General features: G+C 38.1%; 1 protein-coding gene across 5 annotated transcripts in view; it reads left to right on the top strand.

Moving 5' to 3' along the window:
* RFX4 (regulatory factor X4) overlaps window positions 1–20,734 on the top strand; it is a 102,721-nt gene that overhangs the window by 63,163 nt on the left and 18,824 nt on the right. For 4 of the 5 annotated variants that reach the window (XM_083802557.1, XM_083802556.1, XM_083802558.1 and 1 more), the window contains 7 exons: window positions 378–436; window positions 1,685–1,829; window positions 4,849–4,943; window positions 6,346–6,463; window positions 11,579–11,698; window positions 12,694–12,855; window positions 19,456–19,618. In XM_083802557.1, the coding sequence (XP_083658683.1) occupies window positions 378–436; window positions 1,685–1,829; window positions 4,849–4,943; window positions 6,346–6,463; window positions 11,579–11,698; window positions 12,694–12,855; window positions 19,456–19,618 (862 nt within the window). The remainder of the gene's footprint in view (window positions 1–377; window positions 437–1,684; window positions 1,830–4,848; window positions 4,944–6,345; window positions 6,464–11,578; window positions 11,699–12,693; window positions 12,856–19,455; window positions 19,619–20,734) is intronic. The other variant, XM_083802560.1, reaches the window with a different exon arrangement.

The following is a 20,734-nucleotide window of genomic DNA, read 5'->3' as shown; positions in this document are numbered from 1 at the left end:
CTCATTCTTGCACCAACATTTTTCTTCCTGTTAAATAGTTCTGTCTTTCTGGTTTTCAGTTCCTTTGTGTTTCAAGAGAAAATTTGTTATGCTGAACAAGTGAAGCTCTTCCATTGTCATCTACATTTCTCTTGTCATCTCATTATTCACAGCATCTATAAATCACCACTTGTAATATGTCTCTGTAAAATTGATTTAGTATCCAGATTTAAGGTTTTAGGTCAAGGTTTAAGCTAAGTTAAAACTGGATACATACTGCCACAATTGTATGTAAGAAACTGGATATATTTTTTTGTTCTGATTTTAATTCAGTATTTTCAGAAATGTTTTTCTTTATTTAGCACAGTATGTAAATATGTATCTTTTCTTTCCCATAGTGTCCAGAAGATTCTCACAAATACTCCGGCGACAGACATCACTAAATCATCTCTGCCAAGTAAATATTTCAGTTACTTGAGTTTGCTGAATGACATTTTAACTGACTTTTTAAATAATTTAATAAATTGACAATCTGAACTTTACCCAAAGAGGGAGAGATCATGTTAGCAGTTTGTCTTCAACATTTATTATGACCATCTCTACAGAATCAAAAAATAATCAGCAAAAATGTTTTGCTAGACAACTGGCAACCTCTGATCAAATTCAGCAGAAAAATTTTAAGAAACAAATTAAGAATTTGGTTTGAAGAGTTGGTTCATTACCATGAATTAAATGAGAGATGTTTCATTGGTCTCATCAGGGCTTGGGTTAGGCCTATTAACAAAGCAGAAAAATTTCTATATGCCTGACAAAAACTTCAAAGTCTAGTTGTATAATATAAATCAGATGGAAAGTAATAAAATAAATAAATAAATCACTGAAATTTTAAACAGAAATATTCTTGCAACCATAGCAGGTGAACATAAGAAAATACCCTGAAGTGTTTGCTTTTCACCAGTCAGTTTAGATTACAATTACCTATCAAAAAATCTTGAGGCCAAATTCTGTGTGGTATAAAATGGGTGGAGGATGCATTGAATTCGTTGAGGTTTCGTACATGTATTGAAGCAGACAGTTTGTTTACCCTATCACATTTAAAGATCCACATTTGAAAGGTATATCCAACACCCCAAGTTAACTCTGAGAGTCAAAAAGCCCACAGGAAGATGCTTCTGCATTCTGTGTCACTTCCTTTCCTATCATCCATCCCATCCTCCCCATTATCAGCAGCAGAACCCTGTCTCAACCAGACAAAAGGTGGATCTGATGCAGGGGCAAACGATCTTCAGCCTTTTCTTGTGGCCGAGGGAAGAATGGGAGTCTTCATAGTCTGGGAGGGGGCAGGTTGCAAAACTGTATGGGGTTTGTTTGGTTTTGGCTTGATTTTTCCTGTTGGTTTTGAACTGAAGCTGGTTAAGAAACCAACAGAGCTGTTGTAGATTGAGGAGTCCAGGTGAGGGTTGCTTATTTGGGTTTGTGGTGGATGAGAGCAAAATAATTGCCATTGATTAAAACAGGCAGAATGACTTGGGAGTTCTCTGTGGTAAGAGGACCCTGTAACAGCCATAAGATATCAATCTGGTGGATGGGGGTCTGCGAGGAGAATCAATTTAGCAAACCTAGCCAAGGAGGTGTAAAAAGGGGTAACACTTATTTTTTAATCTATTAAACCATGAAATAATGAATAGATTGGATTGGATTCCAGGCATCAAGAACAGTGATCCACAGTGCAGACATCACGTTTCAAATGCTGGAAGACTGGAGGAACGTGGATCTGAACAGCATTACCAAACAAACCCTCTATACTATGGAAGACTCACGGGAGGAACACAGAAAACTCATCATACAATGTAAGAGCCAAACCCTCAAATAAAGCCAGGTGAACTTAGTTTCCTGTTGCTAAAAAACTCAGTGGAAGTGATGTTGTTTTTGCATCCATTGGTTTGCTTGAAGTCTTAGGATAAATAAGGAGGCATTGAACAAAATATAAGGCAAAGCCCTGTCAAGGTCTTATATTTCAAGGCATAGATCCATGCAATCCTCCATTACAAAGTTTCTTTCTACCATCTGTAACAACCAGTGACACAGGACATGCACCAAAATTCATTTTTTTTCCCATGGACTTGAGCAAAGTATATCTATGCATTAACCATGGGATCTGATGAAGTCAGTCTTCCCTGCTGTAAAATTTCAGGAGAGTTGTCTTTTGAAAGCCTTTGACACCAAAGTGGCTGCGTATTTGGGTCCCTCGTAAACTTTTATTTGTAAACAGCTCCATTTTACACAATATTTTCATAAACAAGATAATTTAATGGGGTGAAGCTTTCTTCCTGAACTTTTATGAATAAATAGAAGTCCTGTATTGAGCAAGCTCATTGGCAAATTTAGATTCTGCTTAATATAGTGAAGGGCATGAACTTAAAAGTGACTTTGGAGACGATGGCAAATTGATTTCAAAGATCTTATTTTGTACACTGGGCACTGCAAGGTTGACATTGGCTCTTCTCCCACACCCCTCTCATCTTTCAATGCTGTCACTAGAAGTCTTCTCTCCAGTTTAGGGATTGGCCTTGCATTCTTTGCTAGTTTTCTAGTGAAATGTGCTTGGTACTCTCACCTGTCCTTCTTAACCCTCGATTCACCTCCTCACATGGTCCTCTTCCCTTCTTAGCAGACAGAAACTTGACAGGGCAACAGGCGAGGTAACATACAGCAAGACCGGAGTCCAGAAGCTTGCTGCATCCTTCTGTCATCTGTTATAAGCTCAGTATCTACCCAACATCTGCCCACTGACCAAAAAATAATAAATTCTCAAAGTTATAATCCCTAGTAGCAGCAACAGTCCTGTCTCTCATTCAAAAAATCCTCATTGTTTAGGAAAGCTTTTTATATATGTGCTGAATATTTAAATATGAACTTGTGTCATCAAATCAAATGGAATTTTCCAGAATGCAAATGGATTTGAACATGTGTTTTTCCATATTTTAGGTCCACATATTCCAGTAAGCAAAGTAAGAAGCTCCCAGAAATGGTAACCTAAATATGCATGTTCAACATGAGTTGGGATTCCACTGGGATGTGCAGATATGTATAGAGCTTATTCTAAATCTTGATTTTCCCCCCCCATCTTTGATGTATATTCTACTTGGCCAAATATCTTCTCAAAGGTTGCGCTTTATGTGACTGATGACATGGAATAAGGCCTGCTTTCATGTTCTTGGTATTAATAACCAAGAAAGTACAATTTCCGGCTACTACAACTGAAAAAAAATGTTCATAAGCCTATAAGTAAAGTTAGAGAGAAACAGAGAAAAATAATTGGGTAGAAGATAAGCTCTTCCCTACTCAGCTACAGTAGATGTCTCTGACATGGCTTCTCCTTTATTTCCCCCTTTCTCAGATCCTGTTGAAGTATTTTTAACAATCACTAAAGGCTAAAACAGTTACTTCTCTCAAACAGGTCAATGTACACAGTTGCATTGCTCCACGGTTGCAATGCTCCTGCATTTTCCACTCTTGCTCCCCTCTTTGCACAGCATATGAATTACTTCATCTGTTGTATCAGGCAGTTTTTGTCCAGCCAAACACTCAGGTAAGAAGACAACATCTGAATTTCTCTGAGATCTTATCCTGAAAAAGAGAGGCTGCCTGTTCAATAAAACAACAAAACAAGATAAAGGTGGCCCAAACATCATTGTTTCCCTTCTTCCATGACTAACGTTTCTGACCATCCAGCCTGTGCAACACAAAGTTAAACAAAGTTTTTAATCAGCTGAAAAGCAACTGCTTTCCTGCTCATCTTGCTAATTCATCTTGGGATGCTATTTCTCCATTTAGACCAGGGAGCTTGTTCTTTGCATTAATCTCAGTCTCTCTGGCTCAGTTCTCTAGTTATCACCTTTAAACTTTGTCTCCTCCACCTCCCCCCATCTGCTTCCTATGGTGGGAAATTCCTCCCTCCTGTTATTTATAATTAAGCATAAATGGAAATGCATAGCACATTGAGATCATCCTGTGACACAGCAGGTAGAAAGTATCTTTCTTCTTGATTTACTGGGCCTTTTATTTTAGCTGAGTTGAAGAAGTTTCTTAAGGTGTCAGAGCACATGATTCTTTGTCTTCTAGTCATTGATTCTCATAAATAAACTAGAGACTTGCAGTTTTAAGAGCTGCAGTTGAATGACTTGATTGTTTTTCACTTTCTGTATTAAAATATGAATATGTGTACTTGATAGAGGTTAAAAAGTATTCAGGTTGCTTTTTTAAACTCTTCTTGATAGCATTTGTGCATTGGTAGCAATTTGTTTTGGAGAAGTAGAAGTTTATGGCACTTCTTTGTGTGTGTGTCTGGCATTGCAAATAGATGATTTGCAGCAGTTAAATCATGTTTTTGCAACTAAAGCTTTATACAGATGAGAGCACTATCAACAATACTCATCCACTTGATGCTTAGAAGATTCTTTATGCATTTCTAAATCAATTTCATGCATGACCTTTTTTCATCACCAGGGTCAAGGCCTAGCTTCACACTCTTCATAGCAAACACCATAACTGTTTCACTTCCGGGCACCACAGACAGCTGAAGCTGAAATCAAAAGAAGAATTTTAAACAATAGGTCCTGATTTGCTCACACTTAAATACCACTTCTAATGACTATCATTTTCAGCAGAAGCAAGATGGAGATCTAGAAAGATTACTGGGTCAGCACCAAGGAAGATATATGTGTTACAGCTAAGCAATCCATTAAATATATATATATATAAAAACAACAAATTTGTTGTTATTGGCAGCTTTTTGTATTTTGTTTTTCTTTTGTTCTAAATGGAATCCAAGTACTGAAGTGGGCTGTTTTTTTCTTTGTCTGCCAGTGTATCAGGAGTTTGATCACCTTCTGGAGGAGCAGTCCCCCATTGAGTCGTACATTGAGTGGCTGGATTCCATGGTGGACAGATGTGTTGTAAAGGTTGGTAAGGAGTAAGGACCTGAGTCAGTGATGTACTTTATGAGCTCTATTCAGGTCATAGATTATTAGAGGAAAAAAAAAAAAAAAAGAGAGAAAGCCAAGCACTGTAATATGCAGGAGTAAAGCAGCAGTGGATAAAATCTTACCAGTGTTCATGCTGAATATGAGAACTTTTCACATTCAGGATTTTGGTTCATTGTGCTTGTCTATCCAACCCAAAAGACAGTATTCAAGAATGGAATAGGGCCAAGCTTTCCAATCAAATCAATATTTCAAGGGTAGGGAGAAATGAGTTCAGAGCCAATTCTAACTATGTGGTACAAATGGAAATGATAATCTAGCTTGTCCTTTTAAGGTCTTACTGAAAAGAATATTTAGGCCAACTAATTCATTTATGTGCACTCAAAAGTAAAGAGGAATGTCTACATTATCATTCAAGAACGTATTTGTATTGCTTTTTGAGTTGATTTGGGCTATACATTTTAACTGGATGAAAAAAACTACTAACAAATCTTTTAAGAATATTTTCAAAAGTGATCATGCATCATCATTATGTTACATAGAGTATGTAACTATACTACCAACTATTTCAACTTCTGTTGCTAACTATTGTCTGTATTAGCATGTTCCATTACAATTACACTCTTCATTCCAGATTTCACTGTTAGAACCAATAAATAAAAATCCATGTTTAAATGTGTTGCCTCTCCCCCTGCTGAAAAATATCATACCATACACAACAGACACTTTCCCAGATTACTTGAAATATTTTGATAGTTTTGGAATATTTTTCTTTAATTAGTGGAATGCAATTTGAAATTCTGACTATAATTGTCTGAATTTAATGAAGAATTTGGCATGAATTTCATTAACTCACGGGATAAACCTAATTCTTTAACTTGCATGTGACTCTATGAAGTAAACTTTGAGGAGCTGATGCCTGAAGTGTGCTTTCTGGGAATTATTTTTGCTAGTAAAATGATTATGAGTATTCACAAAAATAAAAATATGAAGGAACAAAAAAATTTAATAATAAACTTTAATATATGTTTTCAGCATAGACCAAGCACTTTGATTATACATTGCTTCCTTGACTATGAATGATCATGTAAGTAATTAGGTTAAGATGAAGACTGGGGCAATTTTTTGGCAGTCCTTGCCTCATTTTATAAAGTAAATTCTGTCTTGTGTTGGATAATTCTTTGTATTTTCCTCTTTCTGAAGGTTACATACAGTTGCAAGTTGTCTTTCTGTGTGTGGTTTTTTGAATTTTTGGTGTTTATTTTAATGTGAAGGTATTGGTAAGTAGTGTTTCAGTTTAAAAAAAGACAGATACATCACCCAGCTGTATCAGGTAGTGGAAATAAGTTTCTCCATGTTAGATATATCTGTTTTCTTGCAGGTAGCTGCCAAGAGACAAGGCTCTTTGAAGAAAGTAGCTCAGCAGTTCCTTCTGATGTGGTCCTGTTTTGGCACTCGAGTGATTCGGGACATGACTTTGCACAGTGCACCCAGCTTTGGTACTTTAATTTTGTTGTAATAATTACATGTCACAGACAAAACAACAACAACAAAAACTAAATCCTGGCTTCTAATGTACAGTTTAAGTGAAAACATACCAGTTTTCACTTGTCCAGAGCTCTGTTTGAAAAGAGGTGGGGCTACTGACATTTGGAAATAATACCCAGATTGATGTCTGTCTTCGAGATCTAGCCAGAGGAGCTGAAAACACTACTACTTCCTTCTGTTTATTGTTAGCCAGTAGCTGGAGATATCAGTCACAGGTCAGCTGGAGAAGTCAATTATGGGGGCATTCCTTAATGCACTTCAGTGCAAAGTCAGCCAGGTTACCCAAACCACTGTGACCATGTTATGCTAAGACTTTGCGCTGAAGTGGCTGAAAAGCTTCTTAAACTAGATTTTGCCAGCTGATCATGTTTCTTTCCCCTGGACAGATTGCCTTCCATTCTACTGGATTTCAGTTAGGATGGAAAGATGATAGACCTTTCTTTTGTAATGAAAATGAAGGCTATTTTCTATATAGTTTCAAAGCTTTGCCTTGAATCCTGGGATACCAACAGCATCAGTTAAAAATAATAATAATAAAAAACAGTTTAAAGTTTACTAAAAGCAGAAGGGATTGAAAATGGGCTGTAGTGTTATGAGTGCAAACTTTTACAGTCATGTGCAACCAGGTTTTGTATGCGGGATATTTTTTATAAATGTATATTTGTCAGGATATGTTAGTAGAAGATTAATAATCAATTAACTTATAAAGGCACTGTACTGAACAATTGCAAGCTTTTTTTTCTGCCAGATGAGTTTTGATGTCCTTTATGTCATTAGATGGTATTCAGATATCATCACAAATAGGAACTCACAGTAGAATCCGTATTTATATTTTAATCTGAAACTACTTTCATTAGTTTCTCCATTGTAAAGAACTTGTTAAGCAGGTATTGGTCAGTCACTGTTACACATAAGGTTAGCGAGCATCCCCAGGATGATCACAGTTTCCATCTGCTCGATTGTGTTTTCAGCACTGGTATCCTGGTCATATCTATTCTGAACCTCTTCTAGGACTCATTTTCTCCTTGGGCCGCTGCAGTTTTCTTTTCTCATGGGCATAAAAGTAGCTGATAGTGCTTTTTGCTTCAGTGAGTGTAACTGTGTGTACAAATGCACAATTTTCCTTATATGGACACATCTTTGAACATTAATTTGATACATTTATATGTCACCACAGGCAGGGAAAAAGTGTACTGGTCCTAACTGATGTGTTTTTCATGGGTATTTGGTGTTACAGTTAGAACTGGGCCAATAATAGCTCCTTAATTTGGTAGCCAAAGCAAGAGTTTTTTTAAAAAAATCATTGATTTAAAAAAAAAAACAACTTTATTTTTTTATTTTAAAATATAGTCAAAGAGAACTCTTCTGCATCTGCCATATTGTAGTGCTTGGGGCCACTGTTACCTGCCTCAGCAGAGTCTTGAGCTAATCACTGCCAGAGCAAGATTTCTAAGCAAAAGGGCTAGAGGATTTGTCCAGTGGGAGGATTTTGTAATCTTTCCTGTTGAAAATCCTACAAACCTACAAGCTTCCTACAAACCACTTAACCATTTGTTGAGCCACAGTGGTCTGCAGCATGCTAGGTGGGTTCTCTCCGGGGAGGTGACGGGACATGACAAGCTCAGTCCCTGTTCTAACCCTTATTTCTGCAGAGTGGTGTATCCCCTGCTCAGGTCCAACTCCAGCGGAGGCAGAAGGAGCTCTGACCCTTCAGGTTTTCAGAGGGGAGATTGTTACCAATATCATGTCCTCATCCTATCAGGAAGAAGCCTGGGCTATCCCTACCTTATTTCCCCAGAAATGAACCAGATGTTATTTAACCACAGACATAAAACTATACTCATTAGTACTAATGCTGCTATACTTTCACTGTGAGGCCATTTGACTCATTGTTCCCGAATGAGAGTCCAGCAAGTTCCAAAAGAATAGCCCCTGAATGTAAACAGCTCAGAGCTAGAGTAGCTCTGCTGTGCTTATTGTAACACAGTTCTTTGTAGCATTCTATAACGTATGAATTTAGGTGAGTTCTGCAGAGAGAAACAAAGACACAGGTGTACTCTTTTAGATATATATCTACATACCTTTGTTCTTAGGTAAAAAGTTTTGCATTTTCACTATATTGTAAATTTACTACCTTTACCATTTTACTACGTAACAGTTTCAGAGAACTGATTTTTACAAATTTTTTCCACTTAAGGCAGTAAGTAGACTATAGATGCTCACCTCAATAAATAGATGCTGACAGTGTTATTTATAATAATAATAAAATAATGTGTTACATACTGTGATCTTTATATATGCAGGATGCTATATTTTTATCTTTGAAGTATAGGGAAATTTGATTAGAGGAATATCTGGCACTGGACTGGCTAGCACAGAGATTTAATTCTGCAGAGCTTTTAAGCATGGTGATACAGGCAGGTTGAAACACTCCCTGGCAGAAAGAAGCTCCTCCCTCTCCCTCTCCTCCCTCTCTATGAATATCAAAGGCACAGTTGGTGGCAATGTTTGGGTAATGCATCCAGTGTGTAAAAGTAACTAATTAGTAATAGAAGGTCCATGATTTTCTCTAGATCTGGAAATCTCACTGGTCTTTTGCTGCTTACACGTAATTGCTGTATCTGTTAATAGATATTGATAGTTACTGTATATTAACTGGGTAATCATTGCCATGATTTCAGTTAACTCCTTCTGAAAATTAGAGCCAAACACTATTTATTATTATTGTAACTGCAGTCTCTTGAATGACTTCTTACCTCTTCCTAAAGCAGTGTGAGCTTTACCAGCCACAGCTGGATCCTTTTCAGTACTTAAAGATATACTTGAAAGAGCTAAACAGTTTCATGTGAATAACAGTAGCTTGCAAACACAAAATAAATTATTGTACATTGTGCTGAATAGCTATTCACTGTGTAGCTGAAATGCATGCCCTGATATTGGTTTCAGTCTATAGCTTACATTACATTTGACTCATTTAAAAATGTAAAAATATTGCATTCATGCAATACCAACAACTTGTTTGTCTAGTGTCTTTCACACAAATTCTGGGCTCAAGAACTCTATACAGAGTTTAAAAATACACAGTGGAAGAAATAATAGGAGAGGAAGAGAGAAATTCAAAAGAGTGACAAGGGCACTGGAGTGTTTTTAAATACTGCATTCAGTATTGCAAACCCCAAGTCTTCAAATTAGACTTTGAAGATTAGACCCCCCTGTAAAACAAAGACTTTTTTAATAGCAAACATGGAATTCTTGTCATTTGCTTGCTAGCATTTTAGTGTTCAGAGCTTACACTGATGTTTTTATGAAACTACAAGCAACTTTCTTTTACTTTCATTTTTAAATGAAGGATGAGCAAGGAGTTTGATGAGAAACATCAAATACACCAAGCCTTGCCATGTGAAGTTTGGCAGCCTATAGGCCTTATTTTCTTATCTTGGAAATGCTTACCAGTAGTAACTGCACTAAAGCTAATAGAGACCTCCCACTGAAGAACTGAAGGTAGAAAAGGCTTTTTGTGGAGATTCTTGATAGCCTGGTTTTCCGTTGGGGAAATCCTAGGGCAGAGGGGTGATCAGACAGGTCTGCTGTCTTTATAGGACTGCTAGATTAAATAGGATTTTATTTAACAAGTCTTTTAGCCAAAAAGATTTCCAAAACAAAATCTCTGTAGTAGTTAGGAGAGGATCTCCACTATTTATCCTTGTAAGGCTGGGGAAACATGTTACCATTTTGATTTGCATAGATATGTGAAACTAATGAAAAAATGAATGCTTCAGGTTCACCAACAGTCAAAGATTTCCTCCTCCTAGCAAAGGTGTTGCAATCATGGATGTCCTTTTTCTGTGCTGCCTTGTCCAAGAACACAAAGGCTCGTGTTCTCCTCCCAGTGTGTGTGCTCTGCTCGTATCAGTGACGACAGAAGCCATGCAGGCGTGGAGTGAGAGAATGAAACACAAAGACCATCCAGGTCACAAAGAAATAGAATGTGCTCAGAGTTGCTTTGAAAGCTGAATTGCCAGCTAGAATTGTATAGGGATATAGGGTCTTTCAAACTACTTCTTCTGTCCTTAAACATTTGTAACTGAGAAACTTAAGAAAGTTTTTCTATAAATCTCAAAGGACAGAACTTCTTAGGGTGTGCTATTAAAATTTATTCCTATTACTCTAGTCCGTACCTTCCTCCTAATAACTTTAGCAAGTTCTCCATCTGTGCTCAAGTCTTACTTGAGGATTTGTGGCAGATAACTACCAACATAGTGTATTTTTACTATTAATTTTCTAAATGTTCTTTGACTCCATCCCCCACGTTTTGTTTTGGCCATACTTCTTCTTTTTAGTCCCTTTTTTTCAAATTCCTGTTGTGGCAGTTAAGAAAGATAATATCCATGGCATCTTCAGAGGTAAGCAGAGAAACAGGACAAATGTTATGCTGCTGATGTGATCCAAACTAGCAAATAGGAAAAGATAATGTAGTAGGAGAAGAATGACAGAGCAAACCTTTGGCACAAGTCTTTGCCTTTAAGATATCCACAATTGCTGCTACTGCCTCTGTGTTTAACGGTTAATGGGCGTCTCATCCGGTACAGTCAATGCATTGGATATACCACCAGGAGATCTGGAAGGATGTTTCTACCTTCCTATTGATTAGTCTCTCATTTCTTTGTCCAATGACACAGGTAGTGCAGAAAATTTTTATCAGAATGTGTGACTAGGGCAGCCACTTGAGATAATTCCACTTGCAGTATAACCATCTATATTGTTCAGTGCTTACGCTGGAAAAGAAGACCCCATCAAGTGCCAGCTCTCAGTTAGACAGCCTCCTTGCACCCTAAACTACAATAGTTGGTCATATGAGCCTGTCTGTATAAGTGCAGGAGTGAACAGAGTCTGTTAGCGCCCAGGTATGCTTTGACCTCTCTTACCTTGAGTAAGAGACATATTTCAGTGGCAGTACTATGTTGAGTCAGTCCTACTCTGCCTTTTGTGTTGAATAGGGTAATCATTGGTTTAATGAGTCTATTGAGACAGTCAATGGCTTTTTTGTTTGTTCACTTTACTACCAGGGTCTTTTCACCTTATTCACTTGATGTTTGATGACTACGTATTGTACCTGCTAGAATCACTCCATTGTCAGGAGAGAGCTAATGAGCTAATGAGGGCAATGAAAGGAGAAGGAAGCACAGGTGAGTTTGTTCTTTTATTCATCTTTTGTTGTTTTATTCCACTGTATTCACTGTTTTCTATGTAAGGTTATTTCTCTCTCCTCATATAACCCAGTGAGGTCTGTTTAGGACCAAAGTGTTCTTTTTTGGTTCCACCGTGATTTGAAATAAGTCATTTATGAGGGGATCCTCCCTAGTTAATACATTCTAAAAGAGGCCTGCATGCTTCTTGATGTAACTCTGGATGTCTGAAATGCTATTCCTAAATACAAACTTGGTGTTTCAGTAAGGGATTTTTGTACCAAACCTTTTACGTCACTTAATCTGTTTTACATTTCAGAGGAAATGCACCATCACACGTCAGTGAGATGATCACCCAGTCTTGATTCTCTGCCTCTCACCCTAGTTTCACACTAAATAAATTCACTCATATCAGTGGATTTGTACCAATCTAAACTTCAAAGGGAGAGATTGGTGAAGTGAGCAAATGGGGAAAAAAAAAAGAAGCCATGATTTCTCATACATTTAAGTTCTGAGTGCCTGTACAGAGGCAAACTCCCAGCCCTGCTCTATTTACTCTGCACTGACTTGGCAGAACAGTGTCTGCCTCTAGTCTATCTGCTCAGGGATGCCCCTGATAATGAGAAGTCTTCAGTCGTCTTCCTTCCTTGCATTTCCCTTATTTTTGGCAAGTTAAATCTCTTTGTCACAGCAATATAAACCTTAAGCTGCCTGTGCACAAATTTCCTACCTGTACATCAGGAAAAATATCACTTTCCTATAAGAGGTCTTACGATGGTAAACTGACGATGGTAATGCTAAATGTTATAGAAGTACTTCTTTCAAAGATCTGTGTTAGTCCTTTAGTCCTGCAATGAATTTCATGAAATATAGCATTAAAAAAAAAAAAAAGAAAAAAGAAAAAACTAACTGCTCATGTAATTTTTTAGTTCCTCAGTGTTCTTTGACTTCACTTTTAACAGTGTTTGTTTGGTGATTTTTCTCTCACCCTGCAGCAGAAATACGAGAAGAAATTATTTTGAGTGAACCAGCTCCTCCAACTCCCTCCCCCGTGCCGTTCTCCCCAGCTAAATCTGTCACCTCTGTGGAAGTGCCCTCTGCCCCCTCGCCTGTCAGCAATCAGTCCCCAGAGTATGGTGGCATAGCAGCTACAACAGGTAGGCGGGCTTATGGCAGCTGAATCTGCTTGAAGATGGGTTTTGCACTCAGTCACCTGAAATTAAGTCAACACAATGTGCTGGCTTTCAAGAGATAAGAAGCCTTCCCAAGCAGAAATCTGTTTAAAGTATCAGTTATACTTTCTCACTGTATCCAAATATTGTGTGCAGTTTTACAGGAAGAGGATCTGATGCTTGGAGTCCAAAGGCCTAACAGGAGATTCCAGACCTCAGCAGATCAGAATCGGTTCTGTTACTGAGGCCTTCAGAACAGGCCTGTCTCTGTATTTCTAAATGTTTTTTAAAATCAGTTCAATTGACCATGTTTCTAGTAATGCCCTGACAAAAAATATTTATGAATATAGCACTTTTGAGCATCTTCAATGACTTTAAGGGCAATCAATCTCTGAACCACATAATTCCCAGTGGGTAAAATGGGAATTGGATATCTTTCGACATATTTGAGACCCTAACATTCTTAAATATCTGCACAAGTTTCTCTTGGGAATGTTTTACACATTGTTGGTAACTTTCAACATCAGAGATTAGGAACTGGATGCCTGAAGCCTGTTTTCAGTTCCATTCTGGTGGGCCCACAGATTTAAAAATGCATACTTTAAGATATTTAACTTGTGGGTAGGATTACCAGAAAACACTAAATGCAAAAGCATGCCCACACATGGTTTGTTGATTGGTCTGTATGTATGGGGTACATACAATCCTCTGTACCCTAATGTAAAGCTCCACCTTTTGGATGTGGGCAAGCCAGTCCGTCTGTATGATCAAATGGCTGCATTTTCTTAATTCATTAAAATGAGTTAAGGAAGGTAGAAATATGAATGACTTTCAAAAGGCATTGCAGGCAGCAAAATTCCAGCTTTGCTGCTCCTTAGTGAAATGGGTGTATAGTCAGAATGTGGAAGCTATCACTTTTGTGACGTATTAGAAAAGTTACAAAACCTTCTTGAAATAATGTCAGAAAGTGATGATTTACCACACTGGAGAATCTGGCAGTTGCCAAAAGACTAATAAATCTTTCTGACAAATGTTTGTCATGTTTTAAAAGGCACCATGGGAAGCACAATGCATAGTTGTGGTGGAAAGTGATTTAAGAACATTTATCTCTACATGGTAACTTAAGGTTTTCTCACTGTTGGAGACTATAGTACATTTAGGAAGGAAAAAGGATGATATTAACCCCAGAATGGATAGACAATAGAGCCATATGATTCCTAGACATGGCAGGTGAGCTCACTGCTTTGGATCAGGCAATGCTGGAGGCGGTGTGTATGTTTGAGTCTTGAAATGATGACTTTGTGAGTAACTTGCCCTGTGGCCATTGTGGCCCAATGGGATCATCATGATGTTGTAACCAAGACTTACAATGATGTGGAAGTTTACCCAGAAGTAACAGATTGAAAAGTTGGAAATTGTGTGCTCTCCAGTGACAGTGACAGGAATGGAGATTTGAAGGACTTCTGTTCAGGCTGCCGAGACTGTAACTCTTTGTGGCTATCAGAGCTATTAACCCAAATCTTATTCCATACTTAAGCAATAGCTTACTTGTCAGATGTCTGAGCTTCCAGCTTGCATTCTTGACTTAAGCTCAGATCAGGGCAGACCTGGGAACTGTGTGAATCTTAGGTGAATCCTCCATGAATCCCACCAGTAATCCAAGGGAATGGACTCACATAAACATTACAAAAGTAATTCCTTTTTTTTTTCATGTTGTATCTTACTTTATTATAGTCTATTTTATTCTCTCTTTCTCTCTCTCTCTCTCATTTTGTTTGTCCTGGCAAGGCCAAGGTCTGCTGGTGTGAAGTCTCAAGCCAGAAACAGGATCACTTGGGTGCAATGGTTGAAGGACCTACTCCCACATTACAGGCAGTAGAACTTGACGTAGTTGTTCCCATAGCAGAACTTCTTAGGCAAGAAAGCTATTTCTGATTAATTTAGGTCTCAGTTTTTTCCAGCTTCTCAGTTTTAGGTTGTTTTAAAAACCTTTGTTTGCTTGTATTGGATTTTATTCTTAAGGGCTGGTGCAGTCTCATTTTTGCCAACGTGAAAGTCAACTTTGCCTAGCACAAGCCAAATTTATCAATGCCAGAAGTGGTCTGGTTAAGGTTATATACAAGTGTGTGGATATTTTCTGGTCTTAATTTGGGCAATTAGCAATACTTTAATTTCCCATGTTTATCACATAGATGAACTGATCACCTTTTCAGTTTGCTAACCATTACACTATGGAACACAGAGTTCATTCACATACAGTAATGCAACCACGTTTCAGCTATAGGAAACTGCTACATTTAAAAACGGGAGTGCTGAAGATGCATTATATATAACTAAACTATTCCATGTACAGATTTGTGGAATTCATATATAGAATATTTTGGAACAGGAACCTCTGTTCTGGAGAGACATTTAAAGGACTCTACTGATTTTCTTAAACATCTTTTATGAGGTAAATATAAAACTCTGAAAATGCTCTGCAAATCTTGAGAACTAGTCCCATTGGTTATCACTAGCTCTCAGCTCCCTAATTTAAGGCATCATTAACTTTTTTTTGCTTGTGGTATTAGCAATAAAAGTTAACTATTAAACTTGTATTTTAGGCTTTTTACCTTCACTCAATGGTCAGCACAAAACCAGCAAACTAAACTGTTGCAATTACATGATACTAAGCAAAAGAGAGGTAAATCCTATTTATAGCATTCTGCGTTAGAACATCTGGCATGGCTCAGCTAACATTTTATTTAAAACTTTCTGTTAAGTTACTAGACATTTAAAAGGATAATTAGTCTCTATCCTTTCTAAATCACAATGGCCAGATTAATGATTGTTCAAACTGCAACAATATTGTAATAAAAGTGAAAGCTATATGGCAGACTATACTATTCTCCTTTAAAGCCCCTTTTGAAGCTGATTACTTATTTGCTAATGCAATGGTTTTTGGACAACCTGAAATGAACTCTGAATTGTAAGTAGTTCCTAATACAATAGTTAACTAATCTATGCAGTTTACTGTTTAGTTTCAATAAACGCATGTCTGAAATAAATTTTCAGGTCATTTAAGGTCACTGTTTTTCCAGGTCTCAGCTAGGTAGTAAAATTTGAGAATCTGCCATAGGAGATACTTGCACAGAGCTACCCTCTCTCATATTTATGTGTGTGAGTACGATGACATTCGGTATTTTTGTGAAGTTCCAGCTCCTGGACTCATACAAGTATATGAGAATATCAGCTCTTGTTCAAGAATAAGAGTTTAATTCTCATAACTGCTCACAAAAGTCAGCTTCCAATTTCAAAAGGTGGTTCTCCCCTTCCCAGTGGAAGGTTTGGGGATTTTTCTAAATGTGATAGTTGAACCAGAATGGGGGTCTGACTCATGATTTTTGGTTACTTGAGGTTGACAGTGGTGCATCCTATCAGATGTAATACACAGTGTTGTGAGTATCTTGCTTGTATCTGGGTGGTCATTTTCTCCAGCATACAGCAGATACAAAATGCAGCATCATGAAGTAACTTTTGATTCTTTTTGCATTGGTATGGCACCAATGACAGCAGCTCTCTTGTTGGACTGTTCCATTTTCACTTGGCTCTACTACAGGTCACATGGCTTCTTGGTTAGTATCCTGAAAATCAAATTTATCTTTAAAAGAGAAAAGAGAAAGGAGTGATAATAAATGAACTTCCCTATTTTAGTCAAACCCTGCATGTTCAAAACAAAAAGCAGAACAAAATGTTGCTCAACCGCTATTGTTTTTGCTTATTTCAGAATGCAGTTCAGTTGGGTTCAGTCATATCTAACAGAGACTTCATCTCCTGGAGTTCAGTTTTGCAGCCAGCTGAGGAAATGAATTATATAGGCCTGGGACATAGACGGGTATTAGAAAGCTAACTATGAAAATCTGTGACTTACCTTATTTCTTTTTTTCCACCCACCATAATATTGGCAGTATCCTGGCTGACCTGATACATACCTATACATGAAGTCTCTGAATCTATTGTCGTCTTCTGGCCTTCCACTCCCTCTCTACGACTAGGTCACTCTGAAAACAATGGCATCACTTCCATTTGCCTTCTGAAGACAGGGAAGTGAGGTGACTTCAGATCCCTGAGGCTGTCCTAAGAAAACTGTTTGAACAGCATTCTGTCACTCTGTAAATCCAGGGTAAAGCCCAACACACATTTGTTTCTAATCCACAACATCCAAAAGAAAACGAGTATTTCCTAGAGCAGCCATGTGAGGTACTATCTGATAGTACCTGGGATGATCCTTGGTTAGGAGAATTAAACGCAGATACTCATATAGTGCGAGACCTATTCTTTATTTCTGTGTTGTCTGGACAGGCACAACGTATGCTACAACCTAAGCATTTATTTTAAAATTGAACAGAGGTAGCTGCCAGTTAGACTTCAATGTCAGGAGTGGCCAGGTCCTTTCATCCAAGGATCCTGACTTTCCACAGAGAGTACAAGAAACAACTTGCTGTCCTGAACTGACTCATTTTCGTCAGACTGAGATAAAATCACAACTATTTTTCAATAAAAGAAAAAGAGGCTGCCACAATGGCTGGGGACGGACAAATTAACCATATATAGTAAAATGTAGAAGATATTTCAGCCCTGTTACTGCTTCTTATTAGAGCTAGGAAGGTAATGAGTAGTTGTTGGTTTTTTTTGTCTCAATAGGCAATTTTTTATTGTTCAAAGCAAAACTTTTGTTTTATGGTGAATTTAAAAAGTGAGGGGAAAAACAGTAATTTTAACTAAAAATAAATATTTGATTTTTTTTTTCACAATCTTTTTTCCTTCTTTCTTTTCTCTCTCTTTTTTTTTCTTAATTTCTGTTTGAATTTTGGCCTGTTTTGAAACAAAGTTTCAAATTTTCTTTTGAAAAATAACACTAGGAAAATATGCTGCCCTTTTGAAATTGAAACATTTCACCAAAATTTCCTGCAACATGTTGTTGAAATTTTCAAATCAGTTCTTCCTTTGTTTTCAAATGAAACTATTTGGTGACTGCATATGTTTCGCCCCCCTCCACATAAACTGTATTTTCTATTGAAGGCAGACTTTCTTAAACACTTTTCCACAGCTCAAGGAACCATGACTGCTTATGGCCACAGTAGCAGTGATGCACTAGCTCAATTGGTTATGGATCCACTTTGGTCTCAGGGATCTCCATCATGCTCAAAAGGGGAGAGGTGAAAGTCTGAAGATTCAAAAGTCAGTGACAGAAAATGCAGACGTGAAAACAGGCCTACCACAAATATCCTTGGCCATAACGCATACAAGGATGTCTCTACTACAGGAGCCCCAGATCACATCTTGCCTTGTGAAGCTCAGAATGGCTTTGGTCAGACTCAGAATTAAGCATTTCCCATTTCAAAAAAATTATTTATCTCATGTTGCTAAATAAAAATCACACACACACGGAGAAAATTACGCATATCTGAGATAGTTTTTCATTCTACAAAGCCATGAAGTGGACATGGACCTAGTAATACAGTCATTTCCCTCTTGGATTTAGGCCCTTTCATACTTCAGGAAGTCCCTGGAATCCACACTGAAAAACCGAGTCACCTCCTGTAATTCCTTTTAGCTACTGAAAAAGAGTCAAGAGTGCCCAGAGACCCCAAACTACTGTTCGGATTGGGTTAAATTCAGTGTTCTGGTCCTCATTTGCAGGGTAATCTCAGCCAGTATGGTCATGACCTCCAGCAAGAGCTGTGTTATACTGGAACAATGGATCTGTCAGCCTCCTGAGTGAAAGGGGTGTGTGCAAAGGACAAAGGTTTCTCAGCAGCTGGCTCATGAATCTGGAGTTCCTGCCTGGAAGGGATCAGGATGATTAAAAAACTCAGCACCTTTCAAGCAAAATGGAAAACCCACTTCTTTGCTTTGCTTTTCCCACAAATGCTCTACATACAAAATAATTTCAGTCCCTGCCGCATCTAAAGACGAAAGAAACATTATTGGCAGGAAGAAAATGGCTGGACTATTGCTATCCATATATATTTTTTTATAATTAGAGATCTACTGCTGTATTTCCACTACAAAAGCTGGTACCTAGTTGGGTGGAATAGAGAGGCAAACTGCAAAAGGATCCAAGAAATTTTCTTGCATAACACCCATCTTTTTCCAGTCCTTCATTGTTCTGGTCATAATTTCTGCTTTGCTCCGGGCCTGATCAGCCTGTGAGCTAAACAGGCCAGCAGCCCACTCCATGTGAGAGGGACCTCAGGGGTTGGTGCATCATGCCTAAGAAGTATTAGCATTGGTGTTCCTCCATTACTAAGTCCCATCCCAGTTTTTCTGAGAGATGATAGCCTTGAGTTATAATGCCACACTGAAATTTCACAGTCTGAGATACTCAAGATATGTTTCTTACCTCTGGATCTTTGTGCACTCCAGCTGATAATTTCTGCTTTTATTTATGCCTCAGACATGATCGTTTTGTTCACTTTGCTGGATGCTCTTTCCACTATCAGTGCTTAGTAGGTTGTTTTCCAATAGCTGTCTCAAAGCATAATACCTCTATGAATGACAGCCTATTTTAGCTGTGTTTCTTTAATGCTTGTTTGTCTATAGGGGCTATGCAATCCTATACGTGGTCACTAACCTACACTGTGACAACAGCTGCTGGGTCGCCTGCTGAAAACACCCAACAGCTGCCCTGCATGAGAAGTCCACACGTACCATCATCATCTGTCACACACCGGATACCTGTTTATCCCCACCGAGAAGAACATGGGTAAGTCACTTCCCAGTGTCTTGTTTGTTCGGGGTGTGTTTTGGATGAACCTAAGCTTAGCTGTTTTTGGTTTTGGTGGTGGTGGTGGTGGTGGTGGTGGTTGGTTGGTTTTTATAGGAAATGCAATGAAATCTGTTTCTTGATGTAGTATGTCTGTATTGCAAAGATGCTGGTGCCATTATTCTTTGGCTGTTGTTATTGCTGTATGGTTATATTATGTCTCAGTTTTATAATCTTATTAAATTCTATTTCAAAACACAGTAGGCCTGGATAATACTTTATAAAAGAGAAGGCTTTGGCAGATTTCTTCCTATATCTGATTTCTGTTTTCCCATGCCTTGTTTTATCCCAAAGGCTAGATGTGTCCAAAGAACAGCCTTTCTATACCATGTCTCAGGAGAAGTGATTGTTTTCCTCTGCACAGCGCAGCTGAGACCACATCTGGAGCAGTAGATCCAGTTCTGGGTTCCCCTCTGTAAGAAAGACAGGGCCATAAGGAGTCCAGAAAAGAGCCAGTAACATGATTAAGGAAGTGGAACAGCTAGGAGGGAAGCAGAGACTAAGAGAGCTGGGGTTGTTTAGCCTCAAGAAGAGAAGGCTCAGGGAGGGTCTTATCACGGTGTATAAACATGTCATGAAGGATGTAAGGAAAATGGAGACACCTTCTTCTCAGTGGTATCCAAGTGACAGGACAAAAGGCATGGGTATAAATTGAAATACCAGAAATTCTGTTTAAACTAAACAAACAAACAAACAAATCAACACAACAACATGCAAACAACAAACAACTCGTTTTAATGTAAATGTGATCAAACACTGGAATAAGTTGCCCAGATAGGCTATGGAGTGTCCATCCTTGCTGATATGCAAAACCCATCTGGTCCTAATCCTTGGCAGCCTGATCTAGCAGACCCTGCTTTGAGCAGGGGGCTTACACTAGATGATTTCCAGAGGGCCCTTGCAGCCTTTATGATTCTATGACTACTGTTTGACCTGCAAATCCAAAATGTGCAAAGTTTGGAAAAATAACCACATTTTCACTATAGTATTCTAATCTTATCTCCATCACCAAAATCTGCTTGAGGCACTGAATTAAAATAATTACAAGCCGAAATT

This window comes from Anser anser, assembly GCF_964211835.1.
Source record: "Anser anser genome assembly, chromosome: 1".
NCBI classification, from domain to species: Eukaryota; Metazoa; Chordata; class Aves; order Anseriformes; family Anatidae; genus Anser; species Anser anser.
This window is presented reverse-complemented; position numbering and strand designations above follow the sequence as displayed.